General features: G+C 41.9%; 2 protein-coding genes across 2 annotated transcripts; one reads left to right on the forward strand and one right to left on the reverse strand.

Annotated features, from left to right (window-relative positions):
* Positions 1-42: 42 nt before the first annotated feature.
* On the forward strand, positions 43-7,338 carry alg12 (ALG12 alpha-1,6-mannosyltransferase). The gene is made up of 9 exons (XM_064938222.1): positions 43-211; positions 641-773; positions 966-1,139; positions 4,764-4,958; positions 5,191-5,293; positions 5,529-5,753; positions 5,962-6,131; positions 6,401-6,476; positions 6,568-7,338. Exons 1-9 carry the CDS (start codon positions 53-55, stop codon positions 6,806-6,808), a joined length of 1,476 nt encoding a protein of 491 aa, XP_064794294.1. The 5' UTR covers positions 43-52; the 3' UTR covers positions 6,809-7,338.
* Positions 7,339-7,575: 237 nt separating this feature from the next.
* Positions 7,576-14,153, reverse strand: zbed4 (zinc finger, BED-type containing 4). Its single transcript, XM_064938226.1, has 2 exons — positions 13,902-14,153; positions 7,576-12,318 (listed from the first exon to the last, which is right to left on the reverse strand). Exon 2 carries the CDS (start codon positions 12,126-12,128, stop codon positions 8,313-8,315), a length of 3,816 nt encoding a protein of 1,271 aa, XP_064794298.1. The 5' UTR covers positions 12,129-12,318; positions 13,902-14,153; the 3' UTR covers positions 7,576-8,312.
* Positions 14,154-17,523: the final 3,370 nt, after the last annotated feature.

Raw genomic sequence — 17,523 nt, forward strand, 5'->3', positions numbered from 1 at the left:
TAATATTTCCATATTCTTGCGCATGCGTCAACTTCCTATTTGCGTTCACGTCATGGCAGAGAAGAGGGCTGCGTCTGGGAAGTCACTGTTGTTTGTACTCATTTCGGTGGCTCTATTACATTTGTTTATTTGCCCTTTTACAAAAGTTGAAGAGAGTTTCAACTTACAAGCAGTGCATGATATTCTTTATCACAGACTTGATTTTGAAAAGGTAAGACAGACCTACGCATACAACAGCCAACTAACGTTAACGGTAGCTAGCTAAAAGTTGGCTAACATTAATCTCTCTTTACACATGCATGGTGCAAATGCTTGTTGACAGTGTTACACTATCTCTTGATAAAGCGTTCTACAACATTACCTGCCCGTAAGTCATTTTGTGCCCACCTAAACAATGACAAATAGTTTAGGCTCCCGGGTGGTCTAAGACACTGCAGTACCTGGTTCGAATCCAGGCTGCATCACATCCGGCAGTGGTTGGTAGTCTCATAGGGCAGCGCGCAATTGGCACGGCGTCGTCCGGGTTTGGCCGGGGTAGGCCATCATTGTAAATAAGAACTTGTAATTAACTGACTTGCCTAGTTAAAAAAAAAATGTAAATACCAGAACTCCATTGCTTATCTTCCCACTGTCTCACCAGTATGACCACCATGAATTCCCTGGTGTGGTGCCACGGACATGCCTTGGTGCTGTGTTCATATCAACGGTATGCTCCCCATTGTTCTACCTGCTGTCACTACTGGAGGCTTCTAAATTCTACACACAACTGCTGGGTAAGTCCTGCTACTATTATATGATATCCATAACAGCAGTGCAATAGAGAAGACCTAGGTTCAATAGATTTTTGGGACGACTCAATTGTTTCCATAGTGCCAGACAAACTACATCAAGTACAGCTGGACAGGTCTGGCACAAATCAGTCCACTTACTCAAATGTATTGATGTGTACCTTTTTTGCTATCCAGTGCGAGGTTGCCTGGGAGTGTGTGTGACATTAGCTCTATGGAGCATGCAGAGGGAGGTTCGGAGGCAGTTCGGGTCGACAGTTGCGGGACTGTTCTGTCTCACCTGCGCCTCACAGTTCCATCTCATGTTCTACAGCACGAGACCCCTCCCCAACGTATTTGCACTGCCAATAGGTAAGAGACACTGATATATATTAAAGACATGACTATAGTATACACATTTATTGGATGAAAATATTGATGAAAATACTGAACTCTTAATTTGTATTATAGATGTTGACCGATTAATCGGAATGGCCGATTTAATTAGGGCCGATCAAGTTTTCGTAACAATCGGAAACCAATAATTTCTTTTTTTTTTTACACCTTTATTTAACTAGGCAAGTCAGTTAAGAACACATTCTTATTTTCAATGACGGCCTAGGAACGGGGGGTTAACTGCCTTGTTCATGGGCCAAATGACAGATTTTTACCTTGTCAGCTCGGGGGATTCAATCTTGCAACCTTACAGTTAACTAGTCCAATGCTATAACCACCTGATTACATTGCACTCCACAAGAGACTGCCTGTTACACGAATGCAGTAAGCCAAGGTAAGTTGAAAGCTAGCATTAAACTTATCTTATAAAAAAACAATCAATCAATCATAATCACTACACATGACTAATATTACTAGTTTATCTAGCGTGTCCTGCGTTGTATATCATCGATGCGGTGCGTATCGTTGCTCCAATGTGTACCTAACCATAAACATCAATGCCTTTTTTAAAAATCAATACACAGAAGTATATCTTTTAAAACCTGCATATTTAGCTGAAAGATATCCGGGTTAGCAGGCAATATTAACCAGGTGAAATTGTGTCACTTCTCTTGCGTTCATTGCACGCAGAGTCAGTGTATATGCAACAGTTTGGGCCACCTAATTTACCAGAATTTTGCGTAAAAATGACATGGCATTGAAGGTTGCAATGTAACAGGAATATTTAGACTTATGGACGCCACCCGTAAGATAAAATAGGGAACGGTTCCGTATTTCACTGAAAGAATAAATGTCTTGTTTTCGAAATGATAGTTTCCGGATTTGACCATATTAATGACCTAAAGGCCCGTATTTCTGTGTGTTATTATGTTATAATTTAGTCTGATGATTTGATAGAGCAGTCTGACTGACTGAGCTGTGGTAGGCACCAGCAGGCTCGTAAGCATTCATTCAAACAGCACTTTTGTGTGTTTTGCCAGCAGCTCTGCTGTTTATGACTTCAACTCCTGAGATGAGGCTGGAGTAACCAATGTGAAATGGCTAGCTAGTTAGCGGGGAGCGCGCTAATAGCGTTTCAAACATCACTCTTTCTCTGAGACTAGGAGTAGTTATTCCCCTTGCTCTGCTGCTTCGAGGGTGGCTGTTGTCGTTGTGTTCCTTGTTCAAGCCCAGGAGCGAGGAGAGGGACGGAAGCTATACTGTTACACTGACAATACTAAAGTGCCTATAAGAACATAAATACAAATCGTATAGAGAAAAATAGTCCTATAATTCCTATAATAACTACAACCTTAAACGTTTTACCTGGGAATATTGAAGACTCATGTTAAAAGGAACCACCAGCTTTCATATGTTCTCATGTTCTGAGCAAGGAACTTAAACGTTAGCTTTTTTACATGGCACATGTTGCACTTTTACTTTCTTCTCCAACACTTTGTTTTTGCATTATTTAAACCAAATTGAACATGTTTCATTATTTATATGAGGCTAATTTGATTTTATTGATGTATTAAATTAAGTTAAAATAAGTGTTCATTCAGTATTGTTGTAATTGTCATTATTACAAATACATTTTTAAAAATCGCCCGATTAATCGGTATCGGCTTATTTTGGTCCTCCCAATAATCGGTTTCGGGGTTGAAAAATCATAATCGGTCAACCTCTAATAAAAATGTCCGCCAATGTGTTAAAGGTGCTACAGAAAGGATTTTTTCCCATTGTAATTTCAGATCATGTCCATAATATATCTGCAGTAATAGTGGAATGATGGTGTTTCACAGTATTACTTACCCACAGCGTTGTGATTGGCTGTGATATTCGCCTATTGCTTTCTCCTGCCGAGTGGCACCTGTTGTCAAAATGGGAGAGCTGTTTTGACTTTGGCTATGTTATATGTAGTGGATATTGGATCAAGTGCCAAATGTAAAAATTACTCTGCCGTTTCCTGGTTGCTACAATTCTACATTGTTTTCTCAATTTCAGTGAGGAAACAAGCATGGCATATTGTAGGGAATCATTGAACCATTTAAATCAATGTGAAATATATTTTTGATAACAAAAAATACAATTTGTACAGCTGTTTAAAGCTGGAGGACCAAAACTGAAAGTAAGGCTCAATTGCGAGTCTCCCATGTTACATGAAAATGGATTTGGGTGAGGGGGCAGATTTGTTTTGACTGGAGCCTAGTGCTGTTGCAATTAACCTAGCTTACACATGCTATTGGTGAACAATTCTAGGTGCAGCACCTTTTAAAATACACTATTTGACCAAAAGTATGTGGACAACTGCTCATTGAACACCTTTTTCCAAAATCATGGGTGTTAATAAGGAGTTGGTTCCCCCCTTTGCTGCTTTAATTAACAGCCTCCACTCTTCTGGGAAGGCTTTTCAGTTAATTTTGGGACATTGCTGCGGGGACATCTATTCAGCCATAAGAGCATTAGTGAAGTAGGGGACTGATGTTGTGCGACGAGGCCTGGCTCGCAGTTGGTGTTCCAATTCATCCCAAAGTGTTTGATAGGGTTGAGGTCAGGCGTCTGCAGGCCAGTCAAGTTCTTCCACACCAATCTCGACAAACCATTTCTGTATTGATCTCGCTTTGTGCACAGGGGCATTGTCATGCTGAAACAGAAAAGGACCTTCCCCAAACTGTTGGAAGCACAGAATCATCTAGAATGTCCTTGTATGCTGTAGTGTTAAGAACTCCCTACATGGAAACAAAGGGCCCAGCAAGTAACATGAATAAGAGCCCCAGTCCATTATTCCTCCTCCATCAAACTTTAGTTGGCACTATGCATTGGGGCAGGTGGCGTTCTCCTGGCATCCGCTAAACCCAGATTCGTCCGTTGGACTGCCAGATGGTGAAGTATGATTCATCACTCCGAAGATCACATTTCCACTGCTCCAGGGTCCAATGGCGGCAAGCTTTACACCACTCCAGCCGACGCTTGGCATTGCACATGGTGATCTTCGGCTTGTGTGCGGCTGCTCGGCCAGGGAAACCCATTTCATGAAGCTCCCGACAAAGTTATTGTGCAGACGTTGCCTCCAGAAGCAGTTTGGAACTCTTTAGTGAGGACAGGCAAAAAAATGTTTTACGTGCTTCAGCACTCGGCGGTCCCGTTCTGTGAGCTAGTGTGGCCTACCACTTCGCTGCTGACCTGTTTGTTGCTCCTAGACGTTTCCACTTCACAATAACAGCACTAACAGTTGACCAGAGCAGCTTTAGCAGGGCATAAGTTGATTAACTAAATTGTTCGAAGCTGGGTCTTGTGACGGTACCACGTTGAAAGTCAGTGAGCTCTTCAGTAAGGCAATTCTACTGCCAATGTTTGTCTATGGAAATTGCATGGCTGTGTGCTTGATTTTTTTTTTATACACCTTTCAGCAACGGGTGTGGCTGAAATGGCTGAATCCACTCATTTTAAAGGGGTGTCCACCTAATTTTGTGTATATAGTCTATCTTAAGTCCTTTCTTCCAGCAGTTTCACTGATGATTATCTTATGCAGTTAAATGGTCTGTTCTGTTTTCTTCCTAGTTCTGTTGGCGTTCACTGCATGGATGGGGCAGAGGTATGGGTCCTTCATCTGTCTCTCTGCGCTCGTCATCATCGTGTTTAGATCAGAACTGTGTCTCTACCTGGGTCTTATGCTGCTCATGTCACTACTGAGCAGGAGGCTGGGGATCCTTCAACTGTTCTACTATGCCATTCCTGCAGGTGCTCTGTCACTAGGTAAATCTGTTATCAGCAACACTAATTATGGTCCTGGATAACTACAGAGTGTGCAGGCTTTTGCTCCAGCCCAGCACTAACACAGCTGGCTAAGCTATAGTAGTTAGATGAGTCGGGTGTGCTGTAGCTTGCCTGGAACAAATGCATACATACCCTGTAGTTTTTCAGGATTAGAAATGTCATAAATATGTGCTCTTTAGATGAACGTCTAATTTTATCTTCTCTCTTTCAGCTTTGACTGTCTGCATTGACTCATTCTTCTGGAATAAGCTGCTTTGGCCCGAGGGCCAGGTACTCTGGTACAACACCATCCTGAACAAGAGCTCCAATTGGGGAATATCCTTCAATTCACTAAATGCTTGTTATAAACCCCTAACAATAATGCCCACAGTCAACTAATGAAATCATGCAATGCAGCTTGACACCTGCTTCTCCTTGATCGATTCTGAGTTAGTATCAACGTTTGTGATAATATTACGAAAGTAATGGGGTCATTTTCCACTCATCACAGAGAGCCCACTTTTGATCTGAAAACAAGTTGCTATCTTTCCTTGACTTTCTCCCCCAGTAAACCTCCCCCTTTCTGTGGTACTTCTATTCTGCTCTACCCCGTGCCCTGGGCTGCGCAGTTCTGTTCATCCCACTAGGCCTACTGGACAGACGGACGCGCACCCTGCTGCTGCCGACTGTAGGATTTATCCTGCTCTACTCTTTCCTGCCCCATAAGGAGCTACGCTTTATCCTCTACACCTTCCCTGTGCTGAATATAGTGGCTGCACGGGGCTGCTCCTTCATGTAAGGAGAGAGAGGCTGTTATTGGCATGAGTGTTGTCTGTTCAGGGAGGTTTAGTATAATGTTGAAACAACATGGTAGAAGCTTATTGACATTTTTGGCCTTCAGGATGGGGTCACAGTTCAATTGTCTGTCGGGGGGCATACTTTAAGTGTGGACAGATACCACATTAATTAATAATGTTGAACCTATTAATTCTCGGTCCTACAGTCTGAACAACTACCACAAATCTTGGATGTATAAACTTGGCTCCTTAATCGTGGTTGGCCAGTTGGTGACAAATGCTGCATACTCCAGCATATCTCTGTACGTGTCCCATCACAACTACCCTGGAGGCAGGGGGGTGCAGGTACTACATAAACTAGTACCATCTACATCAGGTAAGAGCAGTGATGTAGTGGAGGGTAAACAGTGTTTACACACCTTTTTTACTTTTAGTGAACTTTTCACCACCTTTTGCGGAAAAATGTATTATGTATATAGTAGGGAGCGTTAATTTACTCGCTGCTATCAGTGTTTACCCACTTTTTTTTACAACTATATCCCTTGATAAGAGGTTATACTTTTTTTTATATCAGACGGTAAGGGAAGTATCATGGTTGCAGAAACACTGATTAAAGGCTGTATGTAATCAATTGCTTCTCCTCAGATGTCTCTGTTCATATTGATGTATTTGCTGCCCAAACTGGAGTGTCACGTTTCTTAGAACTGAACAGAAACTGGAGGTTAGTTTGACTAGGTATTCTATTCTGGAATATAACTGTTTCCAACCTTCTAAAGGCATTCTAATGATTCAGCTTTGTGTTCTATTGTCAGGTATGACAAGAGAGAAGACGTTGGCCCTGGACACCCTGATATGAAAACCTACTCCCATGTTCTGATGGAGGCCAATGCCACTCGGATAGCACTACTCAAAGACTCCCACATGCCTTTGGCCTTCATCCAAGGTTACAGCAACATGTTGTTGAATGCCTTTCGGTTTCCTTTCTTCAGTATAAACCTGGGAGACAAACTGGTGTTGCTAGAAAGAGTACCCGACCCTGAGCGTCCCAGTTGAACTGACAGGGATGTCGTTTTTCAGGATTGATTTTTTTCCTATGACCAAATTGTAAATAACCAAAACTAAATTGCAGTGTATTGAAAACAGAACACTCAATCACTCTTTTGGGCTATAAGTTGTTTGGAGCCAGGTATTGGTAGGGTAAGCCGAAAGGATCACCTGCTTTATTTTTAATATGGAAATGACTAGAATGTGTCTGGCAAGGCCAACTTAACCATTCACATGCAGAGAAAGTGTGTGTATATAGGCCTTTTATTACTTCAACTGAAAATGATCCAATACAATATACTTATCCACTTTTACTCCACCAAACCAGGTTACTGGTTTACTGTTTAACACTTCCTTCAAACAAAGTGATCAGATAACCCCAGTTCAATAACTGCCATCCTTCAAAACTGCATTTATTTTTCTGAAATAAGTTCGAAGATCTCATTATGCTATTGATCTATTTTAATGTGTTTATGGTTTCCTATATGAACAAAACTGCTTGTCGTGATCTTTGGAATAAAACTGAAGAGGAAACTTGTCCTGTGTGTTGACTTACAAGGCAGTACTTGAGGCACTATTACATGTTTAGAGACCACTGTTTACAGAAAGGTTACATTTAAACATTCCCTGGTGACTGTTCCCCATGACAGTGGGATGTCTGGGTCATGTTTTGTAGGGAGAATACTAAGTGAAACTGGCAGGTGGTGCGTAAACATTTGCTACAATGTCCACTACCGAACAGGTCCAATTTTGTATACAAAACCACGAACAAAGGATCACATAAGAAACCTTTATTTACAAATGACAACAATTTGCATGGTTCCACGTTTATCAAATTAAGTTCAGAAATCATTATTTATACATATGTACATTACTTGACAACCCATAATTTAATCCCTTAAATAAGCTTAAAATTGTGCTATAGACATTTTCAAACAAATTGCTTCTGAAACGGCAATATCTTGCATAATATTAAATATTTCAGCAAGTTAAAGCAATTTCTAAATCAACAGTACCATGAGCCACAAATTCACAATGAAATAATTAAATAACAAAACTTAACATCTTTAAGTCACAGCATTTATTTTTGGGCCATGTGTTCATTAAGAAAAAAAAACCCAGCATTGTTTAAAATTAAGCCATTTAAATTGACAGACTTGATTTGCGCAAGTATTTACAGCATTTTGACCTGAATTAGTTTTGGATAAGGCACAAGGAGAGAGAAGACAACTGACATTGAAAAAAAGACACAGGAACAAATATTCACAACCCCTACTGCTAAATGCACCCCTCCCTCCCTGATACGTCACTGAGTTGCTGACTGATGCAAGTTCTAAAGTGTTTCAACAGTAGTACACGTTAATGCAATTAACAATTCCAAATGCACTCATGTTTTGAAAATGAACCTCGGTATATCTACGTATTCTCCTTTAGTTACCCCTGAATATAAAAGGGTCATTTCACAGTTCTATGAATTGGACCTTGATAAAGAGCTCATAAGCAATGGTTTTAATCAGTGCTGATAATAAATTAACGGTAGGTTGACCTTTAGAAAGAGCAGCCCCTCCATGTTTTCTAGTAATGGCATGGGCTGATTCAGAGTGCAGTTCACACTGGCTGTGCTGAACAGAATCTCTGCTGGGACAATGCTGGGAGGGCAGCCCACGTAGCGGACAGCGACTTTGGCAAGGTCAGGCCACAGTAACTTCTTCAGGTTCCAATAGTCCAGTGGATCACAGCTTTGATCAAGTATGTCCTCCTCCAAGTATTCCAGCACTGCCAGCTCTGATGATTTTGGCTTGTCCTCCTGTTTTATCTTGTGTCTGATGTCATCCATGAGTGCCCAGAGGTTGTCCTTGTTGTTTGAGGGAGAGCCATTTGATGACGCTGGGACCTCTCCACCACATCCGTTGGATAGTGAAGGCTTTGTCTCAATTGAGGTAGAAAGGGACACCTGAAGTTCACTGATGAGGTCTTGTTTGCATTGCTCCGCCTCTTCCTCCGTGAACAAGGAAGCCTTGTACCGCGGGTCCAACATTGTCGCCCAAGTGTACCTGGGGTTGCGTAGGGTTGATGACATCCTACTCACCATCGCTTCCTTCAGAGACTTGAGCATGTTGTCGATGCCCATCGTCTCGTCGAAGAGCATGTCTATCTTTCGGTTGAGGATGTGTATCAGTGGTATGACTTGACCCAGAGTGGCAGTGCGATTGCTCATCTCCCTGCAGGCCACTTCAAAGGGCTTCAACGCATTGCACACCGACTGCATCACTTCCCATTGGTCGCAACTGATCATTTCCCTGAAGTTGCACTCTATCGACATCTCGTCGACCGCTTTCTTTTGTTCCACCAGACGTTCAAGCATGAAGAAGGATGTCCTCCATTTTGAGGGAACATCCTGGATGAGGCAATTTTCAGGTAACTGGTAAACCTTCTGCAGTTCAGCCAACTTTTCCTTTGCTTTGTCTGAGCGATACACTCGCTCACAGATCTTCCGAGCGATGCTGAGAAGGTTCTGAACCATCCTCTGACTCTTTATGGCTTCGCTCACAATTAGGTCTATGGTGTGTCCAAAGCACTGCACGATGACATGGTCGTTGTCCTCCAGGACGTTTGCAATGGCATTGTTGTCGGTTACAGTAAATCCTTTCTTCAGCCCTAAGGAGCTGATCCAGGTGTCCCAGAAGTATTCGAGCTGCTTCTGTATATTGAGCATGTCATGGTCACAGTCTATCTGTGACACACTGAGGAGAGCAGAGCAGTGAAAGTCCTCACCCGGAGGTCTAACACATGATTCATATGAAACCCAGTGGGCAGTAAGAGTCAGAAATTCCCGAGTCTGGCTCGTGACCCAGATGCTTGTTGTGAAATGGACGATACCACTCTCAGCCTCTTTCAGGTGTGTGAGAACAACCTCCTTCACCCTCTCATACATGTCTGGTATGGCAATGCTGGTGAAATATGAAGAGGAGGGTAGAGAATATTGAGGTTGAAGGTACTCCAGTAGTCGGTTCAAACCAGTGTTCTCTACTAGGGCTGATGGCTGAAGATCCAGTGCAAGCATTTCAGCAACGAGTTTGGTGATTTTTTTGGCAACCGGATGGTAGTCATCAAATCTTTCACAGTTTTCGTCATACACAGAAGTGTCCATGAGTTCGTGTTTAACGTGAATTTCAGCAGACGGCACATCACCTGAGATAGTACTGTTACTTTCAAGAACATTTCCATGAAATCTCTGCATGTGCCTAAATAAACAACTAGTTCCGAGGTTTGTCGTCTTTTTGCCACGACTTATTGTGCGGCTACAGTGCAAACAAACCACCTTAGTGGGATCGGAAGGGGAAATAGAAAAATGATTCCACAACTTTGATGTCTTTTTACTGAACACAGAGTTATGTGGCTTTTTCTCTTTAGCAGGGCTGTTTGTCAGTTTGGCTGGAACAGCCTCAGTGGCAGAAAGAATAGCGTAGGGATGAGGTGAGGAGTCCTTATCATTTGTACTTTTTTGGTTTTTGAGGACATCAGGGTGCCTTCTCATTAGATGCCTCATCAAACAGCTGGTTCCGAAGTCGCCCCGTTTCCCCCGGCTGATGACACAGGGGCAGTATCGACAGAGGGCTTTAAGTTGATCCCCTGGAGAGACGATGAAATGGTGCCACACTTCGGATTTCACCCGTTTCATTATTTTTTTGTTTTGTTGGAAGATTGAACTTGTCGGATCCTCTTTCAGGCCTGAGCCCTCAAGGGACAGATCGCACGGTGAGGAAGGTAAAGGAACATCCTCATCTCGAAGTCCAAAGCAGAGATTGAGGGAGGAATCCTGTTCCAATTGGTTTATTGTGTTAGACTCCTTCACATCCATGCTTTCATCTTCGTTATGGGGCACTTCGTCAGATATTGTTTCTGGGGAGGATGGAGCGAAGAGGGATTCTTTTTTAATGTCCACTACTGAGTCCTGATGCAGCTGACAGCGAGACAATAGCGTTGGTGGGTTTGTATATGGTGGTGGGATGTTGGAGCCCTGTCCATTTTCTTCAATGACAATTTCTCTGTGGGCTCTCCACATATGGCGAATCAGACAGCTAGTGCCCAAGTCCTTTCCATTTTTACCCCTGCTAAATTCATTCATGCAGTGTATGCACACTGCTTTGGAACTGTCAGCAGGTGACAGGTAGAAATGCTTCCACACAGCTGATCTTCTACGAGAACTTGAGTTTTTAGGAGTTGCAGCGAGGCGCTCAGACCCACCTCCATCCATCGCTTCTTCATGGTTGTCGTTGGAATGTGAGGATGAGACTGTGCCAGTTTCGTTTTTGGCACCCTGTTCTAGTTTTGGTTCGAGTTTTGGTAACACTTCTTTGGATGATGATATGTCAGAGCCCTCTGCTGAAGAGGTGGACGGTGAGGAGTTCTTTCGTGTGGCGGGAGTAGTAATGCTAGCTGCCAGGCTTCCGTTATTTGAGGGGGATATTACCGATGAGGCAGCAGAAGCAGTCAGAGTATTTGAGGAGAGGTCGCCATCTTGTAAAAGCACAGTGGGGTGAGCCCTTCGTACGTGCCGCATTAAACAACTTGTACTGAGGTCCTTCTCGTTCTTACCTCGACTGAACTCTTTCATACAGTACATACAGATTGCTTTGGTACTATCACGTGGAGATATGCAGAAATGGTTCCAGGCAGGGGATTTCTTCCTGGGATTAGCATTAGCGGGACTTCTCATGGATGACAATAGGCTTTGAGTGACAGCATCCATCGCTACATCATAAAGAGTGCTTGTGTACCCACTAAGCATACTACTGTAATCATCTGTATTGTCTCTAGTAACAAAGGGGCCTACAGAACTATCATATGATAACCTTTCATCCTCTTGGGTCCCCTCCTCCATACTATTTGGATCCTCTTCCTCAATATGTTCAGATGTGTCATTTTCTATCTTGACCTCAGTGTTTAGATTTAGGCTTTTGTTTGAAATGGCTGGAGAAGTAGGCCTAAGAGAATTATGTTTGTCACATGCCTCACCTGTTTCATTGACAGACCCATTCATTTTAAATTGTCCATCAACCTGAGAAATAGATAAATTGTCTGGTTCCTCCTCGTGAATTGAAGCCACGGGGGAAGAGTCTTTAGCCAGTGTTTTAGATGGACAGGAGGTCTTTGCAGCTGCAGTGTCATGGGGGGCAATGCTGTATGATTTAAACACGTAGCCATCTTGCCCCTCAATTTTTAGACATGTTCCTTTCGCCTCTCTTTTCTTGTTTTCTATGCCATTAGTTTCTGAATCTACTACATCTTCTTCACTCTTAAGAGAGAGGTCTTCCTCTCCATCCATGATAGCTGACCAAAGTTCTGCGAAAAAAATCCAATTCTGATGCAGCTTGACAAAAGTTAATGAGTCATGGGTGTGAGAGCATTTCTCACACCAATGTTTCAGTCTGTTTGTCCAGTTCAGAAAGAGCAAGCTTGTAGTCCATTTTCTCCATTTACAAATGTGTCAAAGTTTCCACCTTTTCTAGTAGGATCTGGAATGAGAGAGAAATTCAATAAACATCAATATTTCAGCAAATAGCAGATAAACAGATTCTAGCCTGTCAACTTGTTTTTAACATGTCAGGCGGCAACACAACGGACCTCACATTACCCTTAACAGATGTGTTAGGTTATATTATATATTAGACATGCTTAGCAGTACGACAGTGTAGAGCAGGGGTATTCAACTCTTACTCTACGAGCTCCGAAGCCCACTGTTTCTGTTCTACCTGATAATTAATTGCACCCACCTGGTGTCCCAAGTCTAAAGCAGTCCCTGATTAGAGAGGGAAAACAAAAATGCAGTGGAATGGGCTTTGAGGTCCAGAGTTGAGTTTGAGGAATGTAGAGTGATACTAGCCTACCATTATTTAGGTGGTACCCCACCCCAAACTTTTTAATTTAAATGGGTTTCAATGTTGGTGTGCATTGCTTCCAGCAATGATTTTAACTTTGGGGTCCTTTAAGCCCCCTCTGTGACAAAATGTATAGTCTGACATTAATTTGTGACATTTTATTCATATTCAAAGTAGGTATGATGATAATTTAATGTAATTATTTCATGAGTATAATTTCCCAATGTATGATTGAAATATAGCCTAGATCACAATACATTGTTATTGGTTATCAAATTAATAATCAGTTTCATGGTTGCCACAGTAAGTAAACCTTATTTTATTAGCAACAATGCCTTTATAATTAGCCTACAAATAAAACTGCTTATTGCACATTGAGTGTTCATTAAAATTAACTAACCCAGAACAAGAAACAAATGGGGAATTAATCATTATTCATTCAGCCACCAGCAAACCACAACAAATGTTCCACCAATATTGTAGCAACTACAGACATAATTCGATTTTACAGGTGAGCGGACCATATTTATGTCTGGAATCTAGACAAAAAAAAAGCTACCGCAGTATCATACTCGTTTTCTAGCTTGAACGTTATCCAGTTGGATAGCTAACTAGCTGATTAGCGTGAAAGCTAGCTAGCTACAGTAGCCTTATTTCCTGATCCAACGTTAGCAAGCTGGCTACTACTTTTCCGGGTAGTTAGCTAACGAGCAACATCCAGGATTAAGGTGACACATTGATTTGCCTTAAAATAGTAGCTATTTCAAACTACTCATAATTTGGAGCCCATTTAGGTAATGCCAAATGCTAACCCTAACCTAGCTAGCCAGCCAAGTTAATAACAATGTCGGTGTCAAGAGGCTAACTAGGTATCACATTAAACCGAGCTACACAAAAACAAACATATATACCACACACACGGGTTTCTAAAACAGAAATCTGAAACCATAATTTCACAAACCGACTAGCCTTTCAACTACATACATGAAGCAGCCTAATTATTAATTGGGGTCAGTGTCCGATACAGTACAGACCCTGGTCGTGCCAGCTAGCTAAACCACACAGGGCATAACCTGCCTGGTGAGACAGAACCAGATCGTGCCCTGGTAATGGAACAGACGGACCAACCGAATCAGCTCAGAACATTACTCACGACGTTATTTGGAGAGAGAGAAAAATAGACACCTAGAAATCATATTAGACCAAGATAGCATACATACCTTGAAATCGTGGTTTATGTTTCAGTTACTAAACAGTTAAATACGACACAATTTGATTGATCCGGGGGGGATTACTTCATTGCTTTGTCTCCTAGCAGTTAACATTCAGTTGAATCAGGTCCACACAACATCGGACGGAAGGAACACGCTTTATGATGTCACTGGGTGGAAGGGTTTTCCAATATGGCGGCAGGGACAATAAAATACGAAACATTCGTCGGTAAAGCAACACTTCTTAATAGATCAAAACGTGAATATTACTTCTTGACAGACGTCATGGTGCATTATTAACATTGTCTACATATGCCGTCGCCAATACACAGACACTAATCAATTTTACCAACGGTGTTGTTTGTTTTCCTCCTGTTATCACTGCTCTTACATTTTAACCTTAACAACGGGGTTTCTTGACCTGAAGGGTCTCTCACAGGGGCACTGAAACCATCACGTTGGGCAAATGATTTACACAACAAACCTCGACACTTATGCATATGAACACATTTAACTTCTATAAGCACAGACAAAATACATTGTTATGAAAGGCTTGCTGTCTGAGAACAATGTGAAATCTAAATGTTACTATGTGTGGAGTGAGTCTAAATTTAGACACTTTCTCAGCCAGCATGAAACTCACATCAAATGTGAATTTTAACACAGACCAAACTTTGAACAAATTACTATGCTACATGTATGTAAATCCTCATGCATGCTTTGAGGCTTCACATGAAGGGGAAGATGGGCTAAAGGATGGTGGCTAGTTTACTAAACTTGATCTGCATAACAGTCCAATACCAAAAACATACCTTTGTATGCCTCCTCATCTGTATACCTACAGACACAAAGGTGAGCAGTTCAGTCATCTGCACTCAATACAGCTAGCCTTCAACATATTCTTATAGCCTACATATTCTTACCTCTGTTGATTGATATCCATTGAATTGTGTCCATTTTCTGTTTTTAGAAAGATTTGCACAAATATGAAAAGATAGAGGGTATCATCATAAAACAATAGGAATTTAGATACCAGGGACAAACCTTAAATTGAGGTGATCTTTACATTTTTCAGTTAAGTGCCTGCATCTGCTGTCCTTTCAAATCCAAATGTTTCAGTTGGGCAGTTAGGTTCCTGCGAGAACTAATGAGGTTCCTCAATGAACCCCAACAACAATGGGTTCTTGGAATAACTTTTTCCTATGGGTTCTTGGAAGAACCTTTTGGGGACAAATTTAAGTGCCAAGAACCCTAAGGTTCTGAAGAACCCTTGTTGAACCCCTCATTTTTAGTGTGGCCATTTGTTAACCATTGAACATTTTTTGAAAGGTTCCTGTCTGTGTAAGTGGGCATTCCCTCTCTCGCGTGAGCATGCTTTCCCACGTGAGCTCATGGTTCCTCCATAATATCTCACACAAGAGAGGCAACAGCTGGCTCAGAAGTATTTTTGTTTTTATTATGATCCCCATTAGCTGTTGCGAAGGCAGCAGCTACTTTTCCTGGGGTTCACACAAAACAATAAACATGACATATTACAGAACATTAATAGACAAAAACAGCTCAAGGACAGAACTACATACATTTAAAAACAAAACACAGCCTACATATTAATACGTACACACAAAATATCTAGGTAAAATAGGGAAGAGGCGTTGTGAGGTGTTGCCTCACTTTTTTTAAACCAGGTTTGCTGTTCATTTGAGCAATATGAGATGGAAGGGAGTTCCATGCAATAATGGCTCTATATAATACTTTACACTATCTTGAATTTGTTCTGGATTTACTTCTGGACTGTGAAAAGACCTCTGGTGGCATGTCTGGTGGGGTAAGTGTGTGCATCAGAGCTGTGTGTAAGTTGACTATGCAAACAATTTGGAATTTTCAATACATTAATGTTTCTTATAAAAATAAGAAGTGATGCAGTCAGTCTCTCAACAACTCTTAAAAACTTCTTATGGCTGCAATCCCGTTAACGGGATCGATATGACAACAGCCAGTGAAAGTGCAGGGCGCCAAATTCAAAACAGCAGAAATCTCATAATTAAAATTCCTCAAACATACATGTATCTTATACTGTTTTAAAGGTAATCTTGTTGTTAATCCCTCCACAGTGTCCGATTTCAAATCGGCGCTCAGAAAACATATAAAATTAACCACCATGTTGGAGTCAACAGAAATCAGAAATAACATTATAAATATTCCCTTACCTTTGATGATCTTCATCAGAATGCACTCCCAGGAATCCTAGTTCCACAATAAATGTTTGATTTGTCTGATAATGTCCATTATTTATATCCAAGTACCTACTTTTGTTAGGGCGTTAGGTACACAAATCCAAACGCTTGTGCAGGTCCAGCATAACGTCGGACAAAAACTTCAAAAAGTTATATTACAGGTCTTAGAAACATTTCAAACTACGTATAGAATCAATCATTAGGATGTTTTTATCATAAATCTTCAATAACGTTCCAACCGGAGAATTCCTTTGTCTGTAGAGAAGCCATGGAACGCAGGTCGCTATCATGTGAAATGCGCGTGACCCGGACCTGGCTCTCTGCCAGACACCTGACTCATTCAGCTCCCATTCAGCCCCACAACACAGTAGAAGCCTTATTCAAGTTTCTAAAGACGGTTGACATCTAGTGGAAGCCCTAGGAAGTGCAACTTGATCCATATCCCACTGTGTATTCAACAGGGGTTGGGTTGAAAATTGACCAACCTCAGATTTCCCACTTCCTGTTTGGATTTCTTCTCAGGTTTTTGCCTGCCATATGAGTTCTGTTATACTCACGGACATCATTCAAACAGTTTTAGAAACTTCAGAGTGTTTTCTATCCAATGCTATTAATAATATGCATGTATTAGCAACTGGGACTGAGGAGCAGGCAGTTTACTCTAGGCACCTTTCATCCAAGCTACTCAATACTGCCCCTGTAGCCATAGGAAGTTTTAAGAGAGACTGGCATGAATAGTTTTTATATTATCCCGCTGCGTAATGAAGGGCAAGCCTGGTGCTCTTGAGTGGGAGCAGGAGTGACAGTACCTGTGCGAGCCTGATGTGTGCGCTGGATAAGCTGGCTGAGGCATAGAAGTCAACGAGCCGGCAGAGGCATGGGAGGCTGGCGAGCTGGCTAAGGCGTGGGAGCCTGACGATCCGGCTGAAGCATGCCGTGCGGTGGGCGCCTGCCGAGCCAACTGATGCAAGAAGACCTCTCAAGCCAGCTAAGACATGGAAGCCCGAGGAGCTAGCTGTGCCATCCCCAGATCCATCAGCGATGGCACCTGGATCCGACGTCACCAACCAAAACAAAAATTCTCCGATGCTTCCTTTAGTGGTGTCAACATTCTGTAAGGATCACCGCTGGAGACGAGAAGCAGGTACAGGGAGTGAATATGTAATGAAACATGGACATGAAACAGAACAGGACCAGCGTATGGACAGAGTGTGTGATGTCAAAAAAGCAGAGCATCTTTTTAGTATGGACAGACCTCTCCCCATCTTTACAATAATTTAATCTACATTGCCCTCCGTAATTATTGGAACAGTGATGCATTTTTTCTTATTTTGGCTCTATACTCCAAAAGTTTGAATTTGAAATCAAACAATGACTATGAGGTTAAAGTGCAGACT

The sequence above is a fragment of the Oncorhynchus masou genome, chromosome 26 (assembly GCF_036934945.1).
Source record: "Oncorhynchus masou masou isolate Uvic2021 chromosome 26, UVic_Omas_1.1, whole genome shotgun sequence".
Classification (NCBI taxonomy): domain Eukaryota; kingdom Metazoa; phylum Chordata; class Actinopteri; order Salmoniformes; family Salmonidae; genus Oncorhynchus; species Oncorhynchus masou.